Raw genomic sequence first — 25634 nt, forward strand, 5'->3', positions numbered from 1 at the left:
AGGAATTTTATTATGTCTATCTTATGAATCATGACTTGTTCATAAACGAATAAGTAAACAAGGCCCAATTTTTTTTTATAATAATCCTCATGGTACCCGCGCAATGTGGCGACGATGACATTAGTTGCGATGTGGTGGCGTCGGCGTCAAGTGGTGTTGGTAATTGATACAAAGATATTTGATTTTTAGGGATAGTGAACATCTTTTTAAAAGATTACGGAATGGTTGTGTAAGTTAATTAATTAAGAGTAAAATGGTAATTTCACATGTTCCAAACTTGTAAACTTTTCAATAAATGGGTATAATTTTTATATCGAAGTATAGATATGCAACAATATAAGCGAGACATCATTTTCTAAATTTCTTCTGAGACCTCCACCAAATGCTCGATCCTTTAACAACTTGAGCCGTAAAAAATGATGTGAATTAACCCAAAGTTGACTGAATTAGTTAGTATTATTAAGTAGATAACTTTATTATGTAAGCAATAGGATCGGTGGGTAGGTGTAAGACACTCCTATTAAACCTCAGAGCTCAGCCAGTCGGTGTGTTGAATAAACATATAAAATACTCCCCCGGCCATCCCTCATATTTCATTCCACGCATTTCTACATTATTCATCGGGCCCAAACCCTGCCTCTACTACTGTCTCACCACCACTTCAACTCTACTACTGTAATTATATATATCGCCCAATCTCCCTTCACCATATATAAATTTTCTTCCTAATAATCATGTAAGTCTTCTATTTGTCGTTCTTAATTTCTCTATGTATCTTCTACGTCTTACGGACGTTTACACATCACATGCAGGGCCGGATTGAGACTTTGATCTGTGAACCATATGATTTTTTTCCTCATGTAATAAAAATTTCGTAAACAAAATGATTTTCTAAAAGACTTTTGTAAACCAAGTGACATTCAATATTCTTAGTTAGGTTCACCAAGTGTTTGGTCAGCAATATAATTTTGCTAGTGTTTTTATATTCAAATTTATATTATTGGAAATATATGCTCATTAATTTGCTTCTTTTTTTTTTTTTTATATAAAAATAAGTTGGAATATATATACGAGTATATGTATATGATGAAAATTATTTTCAGTTAAAAATGAGTGTTCAAAGTATAGTACAACTATAACTTGCGTGACGTACATATTAGCTACTATGTTGTTGATCACGAGAGCAAAGTAAACAAAAGATGATGATGATGAGGATGTTTTTTTAGGACACGTGACACATTCATGGCATGGCCACGATGATTTTGCTATATATACAGTAGTAAAATAAAATCACCTTTTTATATGTTGAGCACACGCATCATTTTCAGTAAAAACACTGTAATTAATTGAACTCCTTTTGTGAACATTTTTTTTTTGCTAGATATAGCGTTTGTTATAAAGATATTGTTGAGGAGTCCTATTGCTATAAATGATTATCACACAGTTTATATATCTCTTTAAAAGCAATGTAATTTTGTGTTCTTTCTGTACAAGACTTTTTTTTTTGGGTACTATCTTATAAAAGTTTGAATTGGGAAAAGAATAAACACGGCATTTTATATACATGTATATGCTATATATGTGCATTTAGTTAGTTTTTAATCTTACAACCATTAGCATGTCCCATAATTGGTTCAATGTCATCCTGTTGAGCAACAATTGTCATTCTATTAATGTGAATTTATATTTTCTTATGTGATTAGTTTAAAGAAACATGGATGATGGAGTTCGAGATAAGTTACTTCGACATGTAGAACAAGAAGAGGAAGAAGGTGACCTGAAAGGGAGGATTTGGGATGAATCACGAAAGATATGGAGGGTTGCGTTACCAGGTGTCATATCAAGAGTATGTGCATTTGGAACCATTGTTGTCACACAATCATTTATTGGCCATATTAGTAAGCTGGACCTTGCCGGTTATGCCCTTGTTCAAACACTCAGTGTCCGATTCGTCAATGGAATCCTCGTAAGTTGATTTTAACAATTGTTTCTTGTTTAAGTCCGCTGGGTGAGAGTGAGACTACAGACACGAGAATTCAATGTGTGTGATCCCTGTGCCTCTCTGAGTCAAGCAGCTAAGATGTGAATGTCAAATGGGCGGAACGGGTTGAATGAATGTAATCCACGTAATCTTAATGCCTACAGAAACACCTGAGTATGTCGAATGTCATCACAAAAATAAAGATTGTCTTTTTCAACTATATTTAGTATCTTTTAAAAAGAACAAAAAGTATCTACGGGTCAACTTGAGCCATACTCTCAAAAGGTACTGGTTTTGATGTGTTACACTTACTCAACACACTTGATCTGCCCGTGTTGCCACCTTTACCTAGGCTTACTAAGCCCCCACCCCTAAACTAGAATATGTTTATGTATTCACAGTTGGGAATGTCGAGTGCTACTGAAACTCTTTGTGGACAAGCATTTGGAGCAGGACAGCACCACATGATGGGCATTTACTTACAAAGATCTTGGATCGTTGACTTGATTACCTTAACTGTCTTGCTACCAATTTTCATCTTTGCGACACAAATTTTCAAATTTCTAGGTGAAGACGAGGCTGTAGCAAATAGTGGTGGATATATATCTCTATGGTTCATCCCTTTTGTTTACAACTTTGTCTTCAGCTTGACTGTACAAATGTATCTACAAGCACAATTGAAAAACATGGTCATTGCGTGGCTTTCAATCATCCAGTTTGGGATCCATATCCCTTTGTCCTTACTATTTGTGTATAAGCTAAACCTTGGGGTTGGTGGTGCAATGATTGCATTGTCTATGTCTTCATGGGTTCTTGTTATCGGAGAATTTGTGTACATATTTGGTGGTTGGTGTCCTTATTCTTGGAAAGGATTTACGGTAGCTGCATTTAAGGATCTGTTTCCAGTTGTCAAGCTTTCGATAACTTCTGGTGTTATGGTCTGGTATGTAGGACACACCCTTTTATGCTTTGTCTTTTTATGGAGAACTGATAACTTTCATGACTTGAGATTATATTCAGATTGAATCGGGCCGGGTGGGCTACTTTTTTAGACATGTCAATAGTTAATGTAAACTATATGATTACAATCAGGTTAAAAACTACTCGTATATAACTAACATAATAATCTATGATGTTGTAACTACCTTTTTACCAAAAGTCAACATATTTGGTTTTTAGCTAATTTCAATATCTTTACCCATCATCATATATTAGACATTCACGTTAGTACTATTTAATGTAAAACTTTTAAAATTATCCGTCTGCACCTTTTCAAGCTTACACAGTTACCATGAATCTGAATTTGTAAACTTATGCATCTTTAAAACATCAAAATATATCATGCTTAAGAGTTATTATTATTTATTGTATATGTAGCTTGGAGTTATGGTATAATGCCGTGCTGGTACTACTTGCGGGGTATATGGCAGATGCAGAGGTTGCTATATCCGCCTTTTCCATATGGTATCAAAATAATTCTGTGCATTTTTACTTGCTTTTTCATTCTACTACTTCTGAGTCAATATCTAACCTGTGAATATTCTGCAGCCTGAACATCAATGCATGGGAATTCATGATCAGTCTCGGATTCTTAGGGGCTGCATGGTACACAATAGATCACATCACTGGTCACAAAGATTATATAAATTTCCTGCTATTATCTACATTACATTGTATTGTTTGACAATATGCAGTGTCCGTGTTGCGAATGAGTTAGGAAGAGGAAATGCTAAAGCTGCAAAGTTCTCAATTAAAGTCTTGTTGGGCACTTCTCTTGCCATAGGAGTGTTTTTCTTTGTTCTTTGCTTGGTTTTTGGAAGAAAAATAGCTTATGTATTTACAGATGATGAAAGAGTGGCAGATACAGTATCAGACCTTTCGCTACTGCTTTCTTTTTCAGTTTTACTGAACAGCATTTATCCGGTTCTCTCAGGTTTTCCTTCACCCTCTAAACTACATATGGCAAAATCATTTTTTACTGCATGCAAAATATGGCAGGGTCGTATCAATCCACCAAAAATCTTCTATCCTTAAAAGGTTGTTTCAAGTTTTTTTCGGTAGCTTAGATATGATCAATTTTGTTGTCAATAGGTGTGGCGGTTGGAGCCGGATTGCAGGCCAGCGTAGCAATCGTGAACCTTGTATGCTTCTATGTGATTGGTATTCCGATTGGTGCTTTGCTTGGTTACTTGACTAACCTTGAAGTAAAGGTATGCAATATTCGACTCAGGCTTCTTTTCAGCTGTTCTTACTTGCATTGGTTATTACAAGTGGGCTGCTTGACAGGGTATCTGGATAGGAATGATCTTTGGCGTTGTTACTCAAACAATTGCGCTTGTTTATATGGCATGGACAACGGATTGGGATGATCAGGTAAATATGGTCTAGAAGTCAAATTGAGGTGGGTTGACACCTAATACTACTGTATAATCACTAATGGTGTCAAGTTTGATTAAAAAGTGATAGTTTTCGAATTATAATTTATCTCATGTGATCAATGATTTAGGAACAAGAAACTTTCAACCCTTCGACCTGTTAAGATTTTTTATTTCAAGACTTTAACCTCTTTTTTTTTCTTTCAATCTGTTCGACCCATTTGACATAAAACATACTCATAACTTGAATCAACCTATTTGTCAGCAAATTGGATGAAACTGGAACCTTCGCTTTTTGCTAAAGAAGTATTCATTAAATTCATCTATTTGGAGCTTATTTGTTCATTTTATATTTACCAGCAAAAGTTTTGCTTTGGCTCTTGTAGGTTAAGAGGGCTTCGGAACGGCTATATCGGTTTTATGTGAAGTCGTCTGAGGATCAGTCACAAACAGACTAGGAGAATGTTGCTTACATTTGTTAGAAGATTAACTTTTGCTCTTTAATATCAAGTTAAACATCTAGCAGTCCTTATTAGTACCAATCCAATGCTTCAGTTGGTTTTTATCATATGTTTGGCTGTTTGCATAACTGCATGCAAGATCTCTGTCGAGGAACCACATGTTCCCCAAAACGCCCCTAAAATTTTTGTTTTGGCCAATTTCTTTAGAATTAAAAATAGATTTTAGATTCGTGTTTACCGTGATATCTAAAATATTTGTTATACTAATTACAAAGTATTATAGTGTAAAGGTGCAAGAAAAAACCGATTAATTGAACCGAATCGATTTGTAACCGTTAATCAAAACCGGTTAGTAATTAACCGGAATAGTAAAAATCGATTATAGGTTACCAAAAACCGTCGGATACTAACCGATTACTCTTTTCAAAACCAAAATCGATTATTAACGTACCCAACTTGGGTGCATAACATCAAATATTATACATACACGGCATACTGATTGCACCATCAGATGATTCGAAAGCTTTTAATATATCTATATTATGTATAGATTAATGCTTCTTTCATCAGATCCAACATCATCAATTTTTAGTTGTTTTTGAGATTTGAGATAATGAATTTTGTTTTGTGTCTACTATTTAGAAGATGAATATTTGGAATATGAGTTTTTTTTGTAATATGAGTAATATGAGTTCGTTGCTCAGACTTGTCGAAAATGATTGTTTTTCCCTATTGTTCACCACTTTTTCAATATTATAATGGGCAGTTAAAAAACCCGAATAGATTAACCGGTATCGGTTAACTGGTTATTATTAATCGACACCGGTTAGATAGGTTCTAGCTTTAAAACCTAGAAACCGGTTATTAACCGGTACAAGTTAACCGTAATCGGTTATTAATGTTTTAAAAAATAACCGAAACCGATTATTAAAATTAATAACCGAAATCGGTTAACCACTTCTTACACCTCTATAATACAGTGTAATGATGTTTAGTATTCGCTTGAAGATTAAGCTTCTTCAAGCTGGAAACTTAAAAATGAGACACCTTCATTAAATCATTGCCCACCAATTTTAAAACTTTTGTTTAATGTATTACAAAAAAAATTACAAACCTTATAATTTTTTACCGTAGCAATTACTTTAATTAGCTTTTGTTAACAATTTTAAGGGTTATTTTTAGCAAAACTCAAAATAAAATGTTACATCACAAATTCTAGGAACTTTGTATGATGAAGCAAAGTAATTTAATTTGGAAATCAGTTGGACCAAATAAGATGAAGCAAAGTAATTTAAATTTTAAATTGGAAATTTGTTTGGAGAAAAAAGTTATTAGGACTTGTCATGGATGTTGGGATAAAAACAAGAAAATCCAGAAAAATGTTTAACAAATGTAATTATGCCTAAAAGTACATATTACCCAATAGATATTAGGCCGGAGAGAGTCGTCATTGAATTAGTAATCTTTTTTTAATTTGTCACGTTAATTTTACTCAATAAAAACCATCTAACTCAAACTATCCAATTCTACCCAAGCGTCACCAGTTTGGTTGCGACGGTTTTACCGATTCGGTGAACTTCACCAAAGTCACCTCCCCTTTCTCTCTTTCACCTCACCCCCCTTCTCTCTCTCTCTCTCTCTCTCTCTCTCTCTTTCTTTCTCTTTCTCTCTCCCCCCCCCTTCATTACAAACGTAGTGCTCTAGCAAATCATCCAGGTGTATCACAAAGCGCCTCTCATCTCGTCCCCTCATTAGCACAAATGGTCCAATGTTTGGCGAATCTCATGTGAAACAATGGGCAACTATGTATCCCGAAGCACATCTTAGATGTCTCATATTGTAACCTATAACGAACGTTGGTGGTTCAATCATTTGTCGACATGTTTTACATAGAAGCTTTAGTTATGTTAACTTGGAAAGATCGTATTTTAAAATTACTTCTTTTTTCATTTCGTTATTTAATTGCCGAAATAAGGTAAACATTGTTATCACTTACTTATTATTACTTGGGAAATGTTAAATGTACCCTCCGGGGCTATAGTTAATTTATTTAGACATGAATGATATTGTTGTACTCCAATATTTATGCATACATTCAGGTGGTGGTTATATGAAATGTACAACACATTTAAACATGTCCTGACAAATTAAACTTAACCCATTGGGCGATGTTTATCATTTTCCTTATTACTTTATTATTATTGTTATATATGAATAATTTAATTTAATTTTCTAAAAGTATATATCTTTTAAAATTTATTTGTACTTACATTTTTTACATTTAAATTTATGTATTCAATAACTTATCTTAACTTTAAAGTGTTATAAACAATTGGTGTATTTGACTCTCTCTCTCTCTCTCAACTTCACCAAAGTCATCATCGGCGTCGGCTTTTCACCAAGCCCCTCTCCCCCCGCCCTTAGTATTAGACTCGTGTCATGCAACAATAATAGAAACTTTTACTAATTTTATAATTTGTTTGATATTTTTATGAGTTGGTAATTGTATAATTTATTATTTAATTTTATATGTAATTTTAGCTAGTTAAAAGCTCATTTTTTTGATTCTTTTGTTGAAATTTACTAAATGTTAGTAAATGAAGATTTAAAATAGTTTTGTAGATTTTATTTTAAAAATAAAAATTATAACTAGTTTATCTATATCTATACTATCTAATACAGAGTATTATCTTATAAAACTTTTTTTTTCAAATCTCAATTAAGTAATTGAACTACATAAATTACCCATCTTCTTAATTCACTAATATAAACATTTTTACCTAATATACTTATAATACTCTTAAATCTCAACAATTTATTTTTTTCTCTCTCCTCAAATCTCAACCACTCATTTTTTTTCTATCCTCCATAAATCATTTTATTCATCTAATTCATTCAAAAGTTTTTACCTCAAGGATCATATATCGATAATTTATAAAAATTGTATGGGTGTTCTTAAAATTCCATGCATTTTTATTAGAAATGTCATTCAATATACTTTCGACGAATTTTTAAATTCGATGGCGGAACCCGTATGGCTAAGACATTTGGCTATCATACTCTATGACTTGATTTATCACCCGACCATCTCACCTCTGCAACGCGTGGACAATATCTCTCGTATTGTAAAGCAAATTCTCCCTGTCTAAATTTTAAGTTTTAACATTTATTTTTCTAAAATGTCTCTCCTGTTTATTCAATACTTATCTAAAATAAATATAATACTTATCTAAAATGTCTCTCCTGTTTATTCAATACTTATCTAAAATAAATATAATACCTTTTCTCTCAACTTAAATCTCAAATAATCATTTTTTTCCCTATCTCATCCATAAATCATTTATTCTTCCAATTCATTCAATTTTTTTTTATCTCAAAAATTATACATCGATAAATTATAAAAATTATATTGGTGTTTTTAAAATTTCATGTTCTTTCATTAGAGATGCCATTCAATATACTTTCGACGAATTTTTAAATCCGAAGGCGGAACATGTATGGTTAAGATATTTGGCTATCACACTTTATGACCTATCACACTTTATAACCTATCACACTTTATAACCTATCAGCCCACTATCTTATTGCTACAACAAGCGGGTACTTACTATTTTTAAAAGATAAAAAAGTACTACTAAACTAAACATTTTAAAGAAAAATAAAAAAATTCTTTATTTAAAATATTGATTCGTATGTTATTCAGCCGCTACCCGGGTAACTGACCACCTGCATAGTTCCCGTGGCTCGCTGTAACATACAACCACGACGGCGATTGAACTCTACTGCGGCTTCACACATTCTCACCTCTTCTTTATTAATCAAGGTACCGTATCTATATATCCAATCCCTAGCTCATTAATTTAATTTGTTTCTGTCTTCTTTATATTCTTCTTCTTATATATATATATACTAGGTTTTTTACCGCACGATGTGCGGTTATTTAATTGAATTATCAAAGGTTTTAATATGATATTGATAATTAAATTTTGGTTTAGTTAGCATAATATTAATGTTAAATATGCTTGAATATTTTATCAAAACTTAGATTTGTTAAAAAAAATATATTGAATATAATTTTTTAAAAAAATGGATGGAATTAATGTCTCAAATAAATAATTGTAATTATAATGTTTAATTTGATATAATGTTTACCTAATTAATTCAAATCTATCTAAATTTAAATAAATATATATAAAAAAAGTTTGGAGATGACACATAGGATAAATCCTAGTTGGCAATTTTTTAGCATAACTTTAGATTTGAAGAAGGCTTGAAAAGGCTAGGATTATTTTTCTTTACTAATGAGAATTATGGAAATAATACAATTTATGTATAGTTTTTTCGTTTTGATTATGCGTTTGCTACTAACGAAGAAAAACAAAAGAACTTATGGTGATTTATATGTTTACTTTTTAATGCTGATCAAAGAATAAACCTCAAGATTGCTTTGAAAAAATTGATGGAAGATTGTTTGAGCATTACAATCAATAATTAAAGTTGGCTTAATATATAAAAATGAGAGAGGCTTTGAAGGTTAAAAGAAAATTAGCTATCATTGGAAAACAAATGGTTTGTTTGAAAAAAGGTTGTTTAAACCGGTTGAATTAAATGGGTGAGTTTGTTAAGGTCGCCTATTTTTAAGATGTATTTTATTTTTATTATTTTATCAAAAAAATTAAGGTTTGTTTGATATATAAAAAATAAAAGATCAATGTTGTGGAAAAAAAATTATGAAGATGCCACATGGATAAAATCCTATGTGGCACATTTTTAAGATAACTTTAGATTTGCAAAAGGCTTAAAAATGCTTGATTAACTACTCTTTTAATAATTATATAGATATATTTGATATTTTTAGACTAATGATAATATTAATTTCTATATATTGGCTTCCTGGACTAGTGTCTAGTTTAGATTATGTGTATATAATATCATTTTGATGAATGTAAATTTACCTTATCTTTCTCGTTGCTATAATTTAGGTTTGTGTTACATATTCTTACATTAAGATAGTGATAATCACATTGTTTAAAGAATGGAAACCGAAGACTGGTCAGGCGGGTGGAGCGATTTGGAGGTAGCTTCTCCCCTTAGTGACAAGGGATATGACTTAGGTGATTCACCAAAGCTGCAACATAGGTACGTTTGCGTTTATGTGCCTAACCTACTTTAGTAGTTAGTAGTTAGCGTTCGAGACACCACAGTGACATCCAATTGGGCAGTATGCGGAGCTCGAACCACGCATGCCTGGTAGGACTCTCGAAAACCCCTTTTAATAATCCACTCCTACAAATGTAGGAAGTGAGATTCGAACCCCGATGGATTTTCCCAAGGTCAAAGACCTTACCAATGGGCCACCAACCCATTGGCAACATCCTACTTTTTTACTGATCTTTATTGGGTGATTCAAGTTTCATGAGGATTTATCACTCCTCTGCTCCAGTGTGATAACCAATGATGTGCTTGCGTTTTGCTGACTTGAAACATACTTTTGTTGAGGAGTTTGAGAATTATGGTTAAAACGAATTCAATGTGACTCTTTAAAACGACACTGTTTAAATATTTCTCATGTATACTATGTTTTTTACAGCTACATCATCATTTTGTTGACATTTAAGCTTTAGTTATAGTAAAATATGCCCAAAAAACCTGAACAATTGAATAAGTAGTATGTCAGTTTAAGAAAGCTAAAAAGCTTTCTGTTATAGTACTTCATTATGTTGTTTTATATATTTATTTACAATGTAAGGTGTGTTGAGCCATTGGTCATATATAGGAAAAATGTCACCAGGGCTTACTGGAAAGAAGCTTTGGGAATGGCCGAGATTGTTAGCATTAAAGGTCCAAGGTGGAGAACAACGGGGATAGTTCGCGATGGCAAAATATATGCCTTTCTTGAAGATGTATTGTAAGTGATATCGCACTTGAAATATATGATGGAATGAAAGGATGGTTTATGCATCTTCGGTAAAATTAAACAAAACTGTTAGGTAATGTGTAGGTTTTTGGCTGAAATCGGTGCGTTACATCTATTAGACGATAAGGATGAATGTATTCCATTAAAAGATATATACATGAAGGTTGCACAGGGAATAGGTGGTTTGTCTTGGGAGTCATTTGAGGTGTACAAGCATCTCAAGTCGTTAGGTTATATAGTCAAGAGGCATGGTGTTTATTGGACTGTGAAGCATGCTAAACGGGCGCCTGCATCTGTTGAAGGTGAGTCAGGGAGCCAAAGGATCATAGATAATGGAAGTGAAGACATCAGTTCTATAACCGAAATCACTGAACTGTTCAGGGCTGTGAAGATTAAAGATGAAGTAAGACCGGTTTTTGATGTTTACCCTCCAAACAGCATGTTCAAAAAGTCAAGTCCGGGCGATCCTATGTTTATTCTCTGCATCAACCAGTAAGATAACCGTAACATAAACAAAGAATAACTTGTTATGTTTTATTTACAGAAAGATCTTCAGTGGTAGCATTTGCGATTGCATATTGTTGCTCATAAAAGCGGATGTTCAATACAGTCTCATGTAATGAATTAATCTGCACACACAAAGTTTCTAAAATTTATTGCTGTTTTTTTCTGTCTCAGTGGCAATCCATCAACGAAGGAACAAATTGAGGATCTTGAAAGACAATGTGAAGGCATTCCTTTGCTGTTTTGTTATGTCGAACATGGGCGTGTAAGTTTCTTTTCTTTTAATAAAATTGATCTTCCTGTTCTTTCTTAACTAGCTATTTTGAGTGTATCTGAAAAAAAGCACCGGTAGTTAAGTAACTTTCTTGATATTTATCTTTTTTTTTTTCCCTTTATATTCTCTATGGCGGGATATATATGCTATAGTAGATATAAAAGAAGTATTGTTTCCATGTTAAAAATATTCATATTACTTTGTTTTTCCTTTCTTGCTAACTAAGCCTCACAAGTTTTCATTAAAATCTGAAAAGCCGCTACTCATTATTTGAGAGATTGGGAGTCAATGGAGACTTGAAAATCTGCTTTTTGAACTGTGCTTAAAACACATTCAATACTAAATGGTATACGTGGTTAACACATTTGATGCAACAACCCTAGATATATTGTGTTTCTTACTTGTTTGGATCACTTGACTTCACCTTGGTATTAAACTTAACCTACCCTTAGTATTAGCCTCACAAAACTCGATATGAAGATATTTAGGAGTCAACATTACTATTGTGGTGTACTTTTCTTTTAACAGCCAAGCTTTATTCATGTAAACACAATTTCCTGCCCAAATATGTGTGAAATGGCAGCTTTGTCAGAGTTGGCCCCAAGTAAGGTTACAAACACACTAGTAGAGAAGCCTAAGGAACCCCAATATCTATGGATGGAAATCTAAGCCTATAAAGTGTAGTGACATCTAATAGATGATGGCTAGTTTTTAACCTGGATAAAGATTATCCAAGGTTTGGGTTATGCAGCTGGTTAGAATAATTCATAACCTTTAAGAAGGCTTATAAATACTGGTCTGGTGTACTTAAAGCGATTCATGCACTCTTATTTGGAGAGATTAAAGAATAAGGAATTATTAGCATCTTGCATAATGCCTTGTGTTGTTCTGTGCTTAGTCCATCCCCCACTAATCATGTTTTTAAAAGATCAAAATAAAATAAAAAAAGAAAAAAAGAATATAACTCTTCGTTTCTACTATTAGTATAATCGTCAACTTTGATTTTCTACAGAAATCACTTTTATATAGAGTAAATAAAGCAACTCATTTGATATGTAAAGTCAACTCATTTTATAGATGTGACAACTGACAAAGAAACCTAATAAACACAAGAGAAGATATTAGATACTTACTTTTAAAACCTTTTTGGAAATTTGGAATAGTATATAATATTAAATGTATTAGGTACGTTGTACAACTTCAAGAAGGAAGCAAAATTACCCAGACAACTGTGTGGTATAGAGCAAAGGCAAGGTTTTGGTAACCATATTGAAGGAAAATGTATGGTAGTGCAATTGCTAGCCAAACTAAAATCCACCAACTTCACCATAGGCATAGGTCTTCTATATAGCTCCTCACCAAGAATATCAAAATTATTAATATGTAAATTTAGAAGCTATCCATGCCTTCAAATTGAATGAAGTTTTAATTTTTAGGTTAGTCACATGTTTAAGTTAGATTGATATATAGACATATAGTAAATTGTACAGTTTTATCCAAACTGTTTTTGACCCATTACCCATGATGTTTATAGGAACAGGATCATACAATGGAAAGTTGGAAACAAAAATTAAACAACCCTATAGTCAAATCAATATGTTGTATCAGCATCCTATATATGAAAATACTAGATTGATATGTATAAGATTCACAGAAGTTTTAATTTTTAGGTTAGTCACATGTTTTAAGTTAGATTGATAATCAATATATTTTTTGATGTTCACTGTCCAAGCAAGTCTGTAAGTTTGATCTGGGCAATTCATTGTTTCTATTCAGCATAAATGCATAAGATAATCCTGTAAACTGTTATGCTGGTGGTTTTGAGAACTGACAAGTCTGTAAGTTTGATCTGGGCAATTCATTGTTTCTATTCAGCATAAATGCATAAGATAATCTTGTAAACTGTTATGCGGGTGGTTTTGAGAACCGACGGTTCTCCGATTGAATTCTTTGATGATTGTGATGAAAATTAGCTCAACAGAAATAAACTGACTTGATAGTATACGAATATGGTTTCTTAGATAATTTTAGCATCCTAAAGTGATGGTATTTGTCAACTTTCTCTAATGTTTGACATCACATAACTTGCCTTCTTCGTGGAATAGGCACTAGGAAGCTATTATAGGAAAAGTACACATTAGCCATCATTTTATCCAATACGAGTAAACCTAAATGGACTCACAAACGCCCTTAATTCAGCATTAAAAGCTTAAAGAAAATATATAAACATGAAGCACATGAACGCACAAATTACGCTAATGATTTCATGAGAGGAGTAAACCCATGTTGGAGACTGGCTTCCCAAACTTTGTCAATGTTGAAAATTTCATTCCCACACTCATTCACGTTCCAGCCTTCTAAACCATGAAGTATCCCTGCAATTCTCCATGCACTCATCACCCTTCTTGGCAACCAATTCTGTAAGTTAAACAAACCAAAAAGTTTCATTACTAAATTTGGTGAAAGATTAGTGCTGTAAATGCTTAGGATATTCCTTTAGTGTATTTGGTTGATTAATCTAAAGTGCTGGAGTGGTTCAAGTGATCCCTACAGAGTAAATGAGATTATAATCCCAATTAGGTTAACATTTACTTTTAGGTTGGGAAGAAGGTAGATTTGGTATCAGAACTATATCAATAGTTCTAAATAGTATCTTCAGTGAATTACTCGTATATCATTTTAGCTCTTGAAAACTGTAGAGGCAGTGTTTGTACTAACCTCACAAGAATCAACATTCTCGAGATATTTGGGAGTGAGCATGGATGGTGTGGTGTAGTAGAAGCAATCTTTGCGCACTTTCTTTGGAGGGAACTGAGAGTAAGGAATGATTAGGGTTCCTGTTGATGCCTTCATTTGTTCTTCTTTGGATAGCCCATCTCCCACTAACCATGTCTTTACATAACCAAGCAATCAGGCGCGAATATTATAAGCAGTGATTAGTGATTGTACGTATTTTGAAATTTGAAGTTCAAGATTTGAGGGGTTTTTTTTTAAAGCTATCAGTTAAAGGAACATGTGAATATTATAAGCAGTGCTTTATCTGCTTTTCTTAACAGTAAGAGCTAATAAGACAACGATATACCTTTTGGTAGTAAGTTCGTGAAAGGACCAACTTATTGTGGTCATCAGTTGATTTGAGCTTGGATTTCACCGTCTTGTAGTCATTCTCTTGAGATATGGCAACCTACGTATAAACGAGTAAGCACAAGATGATGTGACAGAAACTCATGAAAATTAACATGGTATGTTTTTTGGAGAATAATGATCAACGATAGTATACATTGCTGATTTGTAGTTACCATTGTATATTGTATACTCATAAAAGGAAAAGGGAAGGTAAAATCACCTGGATGCCTTTTTGACATAGGGCAATAGCAAGATAGGAAGCAAGCTTGTTGAAGTTACCCCTGAAAACAACTTGAGTAGTGCCTCTTGGAATACTGTTCAAGACCACTGCAACTGCTAAACTACTCCCATCCACCACCTTCACTTTTAGTTTTGGATTTCTTCTCAGGAACAACTCCCCACATTTATTCAATTCCTCTCCCTAAAAATTTAACAAACTAATACTTGTCATAGTTCAAATGGTTAGATTCAGTCGTAACCTGATTCTTGAAATCCCGCGTAATGTTGTATTGTTCTATTAATCAATTTAAAATATATTTCAAAATTACTTGACAAAGTCGTTTATCGTAAACTTTTTGTAGTGGTTGTCTAGATATATTCAGAAGAGTTGGTAATCGCTACAATGGTACTCATATAAAACGGTTTCTGGACATCTTCCTTGTGTATTGATAAGTCTATTGTATATATGGGAAGGTAAAATTTGTTTAGGAGACAAGTTTAACTCTATCACATGAAAATAAACAGGTTGAGGTTGATCTTTATTTTTTAAAAGTGCAAGAAAATATGAGGTGTATAACACCATATCATACAATTCAGGGGTGTATAGATAAATGTACTGGTGTAAATATCATCTCCACATTATTGTATAATCTGGGGGAAAGTTATGTTCTATAACACCATATTTCCCATTTGAAGCTTTTGAAAGAACCTGATTTAGTAGACCGAGGCTAAACACCTTCACTCCCTTGGCCTCGGCTTCTAGTATAGCTTCCTCAATTAGGCCATTGATACTTTGGCGTTGCCACTCCATAAGGTACTATAAATAACCGTTAGAATGCATTAGAACTTAAAATTTTGGAACAGAAGAAACAGAAGGAAATCCCTGCTCACTATATATAAGCGGAGGGCTGATTGGTGTTAGGTTCTTTTCTAGCGAGCTGAATCAAAGTTGGCTTAAAAGGATGCGAGTGTAGTGTAATTGTATTTTTTTTATGCGTACATACCTTTGAAATCATATTATTCGTAGTAAATTGTTAGTTTATGTATCATTTTTGATAAACTATTTATGAATATATTCAAAAACTCAGAAAGCAGCCTGTTTTAGTTCGTTCCAAAAATTTACCCATTTTGACCAATTACCCAGTCTTCACATTTTGCAATCTTCTGGAAGGGGAAGGAAAAAGATCTAATATGTGAACAATGTGCATACTTGTATCTTGTATTTTGGTATGGACCAAGTCTGTAGTTTGAGATGTTTGAAGACATTCCTTTCAACTACGAATGTTTTTCCATAAACCCGAGTGATCAGCGTGGACCAAACCGTGACAGGCCATAGAATCCACAGATACCATTTGGAATAAGTATGTGGTTTAGAAGCTAAGGAGGCGAACCCCAGCCTCATGTAATATATAGACTCTGGTGTTGTTAGATGTGTTAAATGCACAATATTTGGTGATTCATCTTTTCGCTGCAATGACTTCTCATACAATGTGTCGGTAGATTTGTCCATCGTGCCATAGATGTAGTCATAGAATGGCATGAAAAGGGAGTAGTTTGTTCGGAATTGAGTATGGTGCAGCGAGTGGTACCTAGGACATAAAAAAGTTGAAAAAGCATTATTTGTAAACCTTCCTACTATGATTAGCGATATAGTATTAGAACTTCATAACTAGTAGTGACAAGATTATCAGGACAGCGTGGATTGATGCTTGTGATACTTGTAAATACATTTGCTTAAGATGGTATGTTTAACCGTAGCCTGGAGGGGCTATCATTAGATTAAACGTATTATATTTTCTAGAAATGTAAACTGAGTGAAAGTAATTTCCAGCCGTTCAAATTAAAAACGGAGTGAGACTTACGAGGGGGTGTACATGATGTACTTGAGAGGAGGGAATAGAGTGAAAAGTGATTTGGGAATAAGTTCAAAATTGCAGTGGCCCATGTTGTTCATTATATCAATGTAAGTGATGTAACCAGTAACCGCGCCTAAGGATGAGGTGCCCGTCAAAGTTACGGTCATCAACGGGATCGCAAACAATGTAAAATACGCAATATGCTCCGCAAATGGGTGAATCACAGCTGCCATCAAACACATTATTTTTAGGCATTCAGTTATTATACATTGTGTGTTGAACTATCGTAGAAGTTGCATAAAACGCTTCTACTATGATATACTAGTTGTAACCATAACTCCATAAGCTTGGATAAATTGTAACCTAGTATACATGTCGTTGTACTAGCATAGTATTTGTCCAGTTGTCCTAGTATAGTGTTTGCGTCAATTATATATTATATTATATTATATATTATATTATATACATACTAATTACTAAAAACCAATGTGCTATGTACAAGTCTTTTAAACATAAAAAGTACAAGCTATTAAAGTACATACTAATTTTAACTAAATTTCATTTTAACCCTTGTAATTTTAACCAACATTCGTTCTAACCCCCTAAAATTTCTATTTTTTAACTTTTATCTCATTTATAATATACTAAAAACCTATATGAATGTATAAGTGCTTTATGCGTAGAATGTACAAGTTCTTATAGCACATAATAACTTTTACCATTTTTCAGTTTAACCCCCTGAACTTTATATTCTTTTAACTTTTGTTTCACATCAAAGTTTTTTTTTTAATTTTCTTGACACTAAGTTTTTGTGTTCTCAATTTTTCATCAAATAACTTTCACGTGGTTACGATTTTACTTTTAAACATTTAGTTTGACTATTTTTATCCAACTTTATATATATATATATATAACGTTTTTAATATATAATAACTTTCATCATCGTTACGTCTTAGGTTCATGTAATATTTAAATCATTAACATAGTTATTGTTTATGTTCTTATACAAAAGGTCTATACAAATTTACAAATCCTTTGTGCCTTACAAGTTCTTATAACATATAATAGTTTTTACCAATTTTTTCGATCTTTTAACTTGCCTTACATCAAAGTTTTCATTTTCATCACACTAAACTTTTTGATTTTTTTCAGACAACTTTCACACAGTTACGGATTTACTTTTAAATATTTGTTTTGATTATTTTCATCTATATTTTTTTTATATAAATAATGTTTTTTATGTAATAACCTTTGTCATCATTACGTCTTACGTTCTTATAACATTTAAAGCATTAATATAGTTATTGCATATGTTTTTATACATCTTTTTACTCTTTTTCATTTTTTAATGTTATTGCTACATGTTCAATTGTATTTTTAAAATTTTGAGTTCGAGACATAAAATTGGGAACAAAACTTTGTCGTGTAGAAAGCGTACACCGCGGCAACGCGCGGGGTACAAAACCTAGTATATACTAAAAACCAAGTTTGGTTTGTGAGACAAATTCCACTGTAGCTAAAAGTACAAGATGTTAAGCTTCAAGTACAACTATATATTGTATATATAAAACAAAAACAATTAATAGATTTAACGGCCGTTAAGTATATTGATAAAAAGTACTACAAATCAGGTCCTTTTATTAACGTCCGTCAACTTTCATATATAAAGTACAACTCCTTAAACATTAGGTACAACCCATCTAAAGCATATATATTACCAAATAAATTGTTTTCCTCTTTATTTTTACCACGTAACTTTTACTTTTTAAACTTTTACCACGAAAACGTTGTTTTTTACTTTTCTCCGTTTTACATTTTGCCACATAACTTTTGATTTTTAAATTTTGTCACGAAAACTTTGTTTTAAAGTTTTCGTTCTTTTGTTTTTTTTTTTTTCATAACTTTTTATTTTTTAAACTTTTGCCGCCAAAGTTTCATCATCGCTTCCTTTTTACGCATAACTTTGCGTTTTTTACCTTTATCAACCAACGTTTCATTTTCTTTGTTTTTCAACATATAATATGTTTTCTTAACTTTTGCTAAAAAAAATTTATTTTTTTTGTATTTTTTGCACCATAACTTTAATTTTTTAAAGTCTGGATCTGAAAGTTTCTTTTTTTTCTTATACTTTTTAATGCATAGATATTGGTTTTTAAACTTGTATTACCAAATTTTCATTTTTTTTACTTTTTTTTTACAACTTTTAGTGTCAATTTTTTGGCAGGTTTCCAGTTTAATGATTTCTAACTTATATCACGAGAGTTTTATTTTTTTTTCCCTGGGGCAATACCCGAGTAAAAATGTTAGTTTATACAAAGGGTTTGCTAAATACAGCTCTTAGGGCTGTGTTTAAGGTGCATAAATTGTTTGTACATTTACCATGAAAATCAGGAGGCGAGTTTTTAATATGGAAGGTACAAATTTTTTTATGCACGTTAAAATTCAATCCTAATAAGGCTGTATTTAGCATTTTCTAATAGTCAAGTTTATTGTCAATGACAAATCTTTCTTCCGATTTTCCCACATGACTCATAAGTCATAAATCATGTTGTAAAAGTACTTCTTTGTCCGGTGGATAATAATTTCATGCCAAAAATGTGTTTAGAGTTATTAAATTATTTAATTTTAGATATATGAAAAACATTTAATATGTTATTCCTGCTTATGTCATAATTAATATTTATTTGCTTAGTCAAATTTTTAAGTTATGTAATTAACTCATTTTGTTTTTTATTTTTTAAAATTTAATAATTAAATCAAAAACATGTCTTAAAAAAACAAATAAACTTTTTCATAATTTAAAGTACACATAAAATATAAATTTTGCATTAAAAAATTATTCTTTTTCTTTCTGAAAATAGTAATGAAACAAATTATGCTATTTTCTTTATAATTAAACCACTTTTAAGAACTGTGATAAAAAAACATTGGATGTCACTGATAGACCATTAATTATTTACTCCTGTCATACTGTATGGAAATTAATTTTAAAGATGAATAAATTCTTGCATCCGCAATGTATATAATAATGTAATGTGTATTATTGAGAGAAAGAAGAGATGGAGAGGGAGAGGTTAAAAAGTTTACAAGTGATGGGCTCGGTGACTATGGATGAATGGTGATGGGAATGGTAGCGATTGTAGAGGAAATGGTGGTGAAGAGCTCTATGCAGCCAATAATATAAGAATTCTACCACTCCAGCATGCAGCAAACTCAGTATTACAATCCCATCCGTCCTCCACATGGGTAGATTTTTAGCCCCCTCCAAATAGTGATTTGCCACATAGTACAACAATCCATTGAATATTATTTGGTCATCCCTGCAAATCATGTGCATCATAGAGACAATTAAAATCTATCGTATTCTTTTTGTTCTGTTTCCGAATACAATAATAATTATAATTATACCTAATACTCATAAAGACAATTAAAATCGTATTCATAGAGTTAATTAGTTACACCTAGAGATGTAAAGGTCCCCCACGTTTAAAGCTAAATTTCACAAGCATTTTTTGACTTTTCAGATTTCTAGGTTTATAATTAAATTAATTAGCTTGTCGTTCTTTACAGGCTATCTGTGTGTTATTTTAGTAGCTAGGGACGTACTAAAGTATTACAGGTTTCAAACATTTTATATAATTTTAAAAAGTTGAAATTAAACAATATATAGTAGTCTTAATTAGTTCCAACCACAAAAATCATATGTGTTATAATGGTTTGAACAATAACAAAAAGCAACGTTTATAATTCGATCATATCTCTTGTCTGAAAATATATTAATGAAATTACTGTTAATCTCAAACGATTTTTGAAGGTACGACGTAAGTACTCATAATGTGTCCAAATAATTATAAAGCACTCTCAAAAATTGAATATATCATGACCTTCACTTCAAAATTAAAGATAAATGATTTTACCAAATGGGCTATATATCCTCGTATATATTGACAACACAAGTGATCTAGTAATTAATAACGATTAAAACATTGATACGAGTATTAATTAGATTTTGATTTTAATTTCATGAGAATCGATCACGGAAGACAATGACAATGGGTGCGTTTGGTTCACAGAATGTTTTGAGAAGGAATGAAATCTTTTAAAGGAATTGGAATTTGAAGGAATGGAATTTGACGGAATGTTTTTGATTTTTTGAAAATTCAAGTGATGGAAAGAATGAATTCCTTCCTCCATCCCCAAGGAATAGAGATTCCATCAAATGATGGAATGTTTACATTCCTATGGAATGAGATTCCCTCTTCTTTGTGCAACCAAACGCACTAAGGAATGGAATTCAATTCCAATTTTCATCAAATTCCATCAGATTCTGTGAACCAGATTCTGTGAACCAAACGTGACCTAAGTTTCGGAATACTTTGGTCATTTTCACATCAAATCACAAGTCACAATATAAAGCAAGAAATAATGCATTCATAAAACTCAACATGTAGCAGGTAAAATAAGAAGTTTATAAAAAAATAATGGACAAGCTAGAGAAGGAGAAACAAACCAGTCTCTTTCACGATCAACTTGCTCAAACTCAATGGTCTTGTCAACTATCCGGTTTTTGCCTTTTGCGGTCTTGTAGCGAGATAGGGAAATCCAAATTTGATTATCGAGCAATCTGGACAGGAGTAAGGGGAAAATGAGCATCGACGTTGGATCCCTTTTGCTTGCGTCTGTGGTCACAAAATCATAGATGCTCTTCACCACCCATGGGGCCAAAACCACGTACTTCATTGGTTTAATAAATAATAAAATGAAGCAAAACTTGTTAGTAAGATGATACATATATTTTAAACGACTTTTAATGCATTATATTTTGGGAAAATCCCAATAGCTAGTATTTGAGAAACAAAAAGTTCTTATTCATACACTATATATGGTTCTGCCCTTAAAAACATTCGCAATATATAATTTGATATAAAACTTCATTCCGAGAATATACAAAAGTACTACTTCAATTCAAAGCTATAACATTGACAATAATTTCCGAAAAAATTAAACATACTCGTAACATTTTAAAATAACACCAAAAGCAAGATATATACTCAAATACACATGTATATGAACACAAACCATAATATTTAGACATTATATGTAAAAAAAGAAACCCTACCTTTTATGTAACATAAAATTGTTAAATATTCTTGACTGTAATCTCACTCTTGGCTTTTTGTATATGAGTTATGAAGGTCTATCTTTACAAGGTGACTTAGTAGTTAACGTCCTATGATCGATCTTTATAAGGGGTATCATGTTAATTTGAATCTCACCATCTTAGTAGCGTGGTCAGGAAAGGGCAGGTTCGGAAATGGTCAGGGGTAAGCCAGGCTAGCTAGGCCATGTGCGTACGTATATATAACTGAGCCAAAATGCACGTCTCACGCACCTCAGATAACCAGATCAACATGGAAAATCTGGTATGTTTGACCGTGTAATTTGCCGGTCTATCAAATAAAATTCTAAACATATAAATGTGTTCATATTTCTAGCTTGTGATTATATGCTCATACTTTTTAATGAAATAGATTTTGAATGTACAACAGTACAAGCAAATAATTATCTTTATAGAAGATATACAAATTAAGAGAAGAACTGGCGGCGTGCATTGTGCAACAAATGGATAACTATATATATATACCTTGAAGCTTCCAAGTGGTTTCCATGGCCAGTCTGTGAGAAATCCAGGAGTCGCAGCCATATATCCAATTAAACCTAGCTAGCTATCTCTAGTTTTTGTTACTTTGTTTTCTTTTTGGTTGGCTAATATATATACACCCAAAGCTAGTGGCTGTTTCTACTTGGCCATTTGATAAAATAGAAAAAAGAAAAATAGAAATAATAATGTCTCTGTATTTCACAAGAATTTTTTAAATTTCTGTAATCCTCGCCGCTAATGTTTTAGGAAGGGTTTATTGTATCTAGATTTGTAGTGTATTAGTAACTTTGTAAGTGTACTTTTTAGTAACTGCTACTTGTTCTAATAATATTATGCCGTTCAAAAAAATAAAAATAAATAATGTCGTTGTAATACACTTATTTATCTTATCATTTTGATTTATATAGTTACTAGCTAATCAACTCGGGTTTAACCCGGACATTTTAACAAAAATTTAAAAGCAAAAAAAATCTTAAAAAGTGTATATAATTTTTGTTATTGATATATTATAACTAGGCTTGGAAATATTAAATTGATTAACACAATAATTTATAAATATTAGTACCTTACTACAAAAGCGTGGACAAATGAGGTGTTACAAAATAATTATCAAAATTCATACTAAAAAGTGTGAACTTTTAGTTCTACACACTTTTTTGTGTAAAGAAATTTATACACATTTTTATTTCTATATATTTTTACACACAAAAAAAAAGTCAAAATTTTTAATTTGTTTACTCTCATTAAAAATGTGAACAAATGTAGTATTGTTTGTAGTGCTTATTGCATTAACAAAACATAAAAAGACTTTTGATGATATTATATTAAAAATAATTTACTTTGTTTCTAATAAAAGAATAAATTTATAGACATTATAATAAAATAAAACATTTTAAAGATATTTAATGAGCTATTTATCTTTAAAAAGATTATTAACTAAATATGAGACTTTTCATGATATTATAATAAAAATAATTTACTTTGTTTCTAATAAAAAAATAAATTTGTAGACATCATAATAAAATAAAACACTTTGAAGATATTTAATGGGTTATTTATCTTTAAAAAGATTATTAACTAAATATGACATCATAAATAGAATAAAAATATTTTAAAAAAATTTGTAGACATGACACATTATAATTGTTTCTAAAAATAGTTTAAAAAACAATTCTTTTTTATTATATATAAAGATAAGAAAAGGCTTTGTTGAAAAATATTCCTAATTAACCAATAAGATCTTTTCTTATCAAAATAATTTAGTCATTTAATTACTTTCAACTATTTAATTAAACAACTAACTTTTTCTCAAAACCAACTCAACTTAAAAACTATTCTTCTAATATCTTCAAAATTAATCATCATCTTTAACGTTGAAAGTGTTTAAAACTCAGTTCAAGGATTTGTAAGGATTGTAAATACTTTTTTTTTTTTACTTTGATTTAGTTTGGTGTGGTGATATAGATCATTATTTTTGTTTTTGTTATTATTAAAAAAAAGGTAATTAGATAAGAATATATTGATTCCATCTATCATTTGAAACTCACTATCATTGTTTTTGTTACTTTTATTTAGTTTGATGTGGTGATACTAGATTGTTTTTGTTTTTGTTATTATTGGCCAGGACAAACATTTTTGTAACCTTTTAATTATGATTTAGTCTGGAGTAGTGATATTGGATTGTTATTGTACATAATTCTGCGGTTATAGTCCAGTTGGGAGTTTACATGCACATGTAATGAAGAGATATTAGCAACGTTATACTTATTAATACATAAGAGAACAAACTTTTTAAGGTATTGTTAAATGCATCAAAATTTAAGGTATTAGCCATTTATCCGTTATATTTTTCAAAAATAATTTCACATATTTTAATTTGTAACTTATTTAACAAACTCTTATCCCAAACTACTTCTACATTCAATATAGTTCGACTTCTTTTTGAGAAAAGATTAAATTTTTAAAGAACTTGATGATCGAGTCATCTTAAACGTAAATATCATTGCCATAACCAGTTAACCAGTACATGACAATTTATTTTTTAGCGCGAAGACTATTTGTGAACATCTCGCAGCCAAGTGTCAACAATTAATTTTACTTTCTACTTTTTCTTTTCTTTTCTTTTCTTTGGTTTCCAACACTTATTTTTATTTTTGACCAATAGACAACCAAAAATTATAATTACAATAAAAATAGAAACTCAAACAATAAATATTATCTGTGGAGCTTAAATGTTTCTCACCCACCACCCTGACCCATATTTATCGTACTTCCGACCTCGTCCCTACTGCCCAAAATTTACATATGAATCTTTTAGATCTTACATATAAATACATACCAGCAAGGCAGCAAGACTCCCTAGAATTGTTTTCCATGAAATGGGAAGGTGTAATCTTTTAAAGAGTTTTGATGACAGTCCTTCCTTTGTAGACTATAAACATGTCAGTGATATTTAACTTTACATGAATAATAATAAAATATAGACACACAAAAGTAAAAAATATTGCTTTTTAAATATATATATATATATATATATATATATTTTATATACATATATATAGGGTGGGTTAAATAAGGAAAAAAATTTATTAGGGGATCAATCTCCATCATCCGATCAAGGCCCGGATCAAACATCTTCCTCCTCCTTCATCCTTCTTCTCCGGCGAGACAACCATCGCCACCACCTCCAGCGACATCTTCGGCAATCATCAGTTTTGTTTTCCAGTAGATACGGTACGGGCGTTGCCCTCATTCGTTCTAAAGTAATTGTCACCGGACGCACATATAGGAATCGTATGAATTTGATGCGCGGCGATCCAAGAGATGATGGCGGTTTAATGCGGTACGGGCTTCGCCCTTGCTGTCGGCGCCGTGGTTGGGGTGGTCGCAGATGATGGTGGTGGCGGCGGTTGTCTCGTCGGAGAAGAAGGAGGAGGTGGTGACTAGGAGCAGCTTAGACATAGGTCGAGGTGAACGACTGGCCGAGGCCTGATTTTTTAAGGGGGGATAGTTTGAGGATGGGGTAAAAAAAAGTACAAGGGGATCAATCTCCACCGTCCGATCAAGCATTTTGATGGCTCAGATCAAGCATCTTCCTCCCCCTTCTTCCTTTTTCTCTGGCGAGACAACAGGCGACGCCACCACCTCCTTCTCCGGCGACCGTCACCACCACTACTATCTCTGAGAATTTATAGACCTCTGCTGATGAGAGAAAAAAAGGCCCAGATAATGGTACAACAATTATAATTATATAAACTAA

At 31.9% G+C, this 25634-nt stretch overlaps 3 protein-coding genes across 5 annotated transcripts; 2 read left to right on the forward strand and 1 right to left on the reverse strand.

The window, feature by feature from the left end:
- Positions 1 to 1714: 1714 nt before the first annotated feature.
- LOC122590797 (protein DETOXIFICATION 24-like) lies at positions 1715 to 4827 on the forward strand. Its single transcript, XM_043762965.1, has 8 exons — positions 1715 to 1966; positions 2383 to 2924; positions 3359 to 3445; positions 3530 to 3586; positions 3676 to 3914; positions 4073 to 4191; positions 4268 to 4354; positions 4743 to 4827. The coding sequence occupies exons 1-8, from the start codon at positions 1715 to 1717 to the stop codon at positions 4812 to 4814; spliced, it is 1455 nt and encodes a 484-aa protein (XP_043618900.1). The 3' UTR covers positions 4815 to 4827.
- A 3684-nt stretch (positions 4828 to 8511) lies between these two features.
- LOC122590798 (tRNA-splicing endonuclease subunit Sen54-like) lies at positions 8512 to 13279 on the forward strand. 3 transcript variants are annotated; one of them, XM_043762966.1, is made up of 6 exons: positions 8512 to 8640; positions 9800 to 9956; positions 10594 to 10725; positions 10819 to 11226; positions 11413 to 11503; positions 13047 to 13279. In XM_043762966.1, exons 2-6 carry the CDS (start codon positions 9853 to 9855, stop codon positions 13146 to 13148), a joined length of 837 nt encoding a protein of 278 aa, XP_043618901.1. In that variant the 5' UTR covers positions 8512 to 8640; positions 9800 to 9852; the 3' UTR covers positions 13149 to 13279. The 3 variants fall into 3 exon arrangements, with proteins under 3 accessions (XP_043618901.1, XP_043618903.1, XP_043618902.1); XM_043762968.1 differs by having other exon boundaries at positions 13053 to 13279; XM_043762967.1 differs by having other exon boundaries at positions 9852 to 9956.
- Positions 13280 to 13509: 230 nt separating this feature from the next.
- On the reverse strand, positions 13510 to 22466 carry LOC122590796 (very-long-chain aldehyde decarbonylase CER1-like). Its single transcript, XM_043762964.1, has 10 exons — positions 22358 to 22466; positions 21224 to 21447; positions 19801 to 20033; positions 16720 to 16939; positions 16068 to 16446; positions 15567 to 15674; positions 14859 to 15059; positions 14595 to 14696; positions 14231 to 14404; positions 13510 to 13930 (listed from the first exon to the last, which is right to left on the reverse strand). Exons 1-10 carry the CDS (start codon positions 22415 to 22417, stop codon positions 13763 to 13765), a joined length of 1869 nt encoding a protein of 622 aa, XP_043618899.1. The 5' UTR covers positions 22418 to 22466; the 3' UTR covers positions 13510 to 13762.
- Positions 22467 to 25634: the final 3168 nt, after the last annotated feature.

This window comes from Erigeron canadensis, chromosome 3 (assembly GCF_010389155.1).
Source record: "Erigeron canadensis isolate Cc75 chromosome 3, C_canadensis_v1, whole genome shotgun sequence".
Lineage (NCBI taxonomy): Eukaryota > Viridiplantae > Streptophyta > Magnoliopsida > Asterales > Asteraceae > Erigeron > Erigeron canadensis.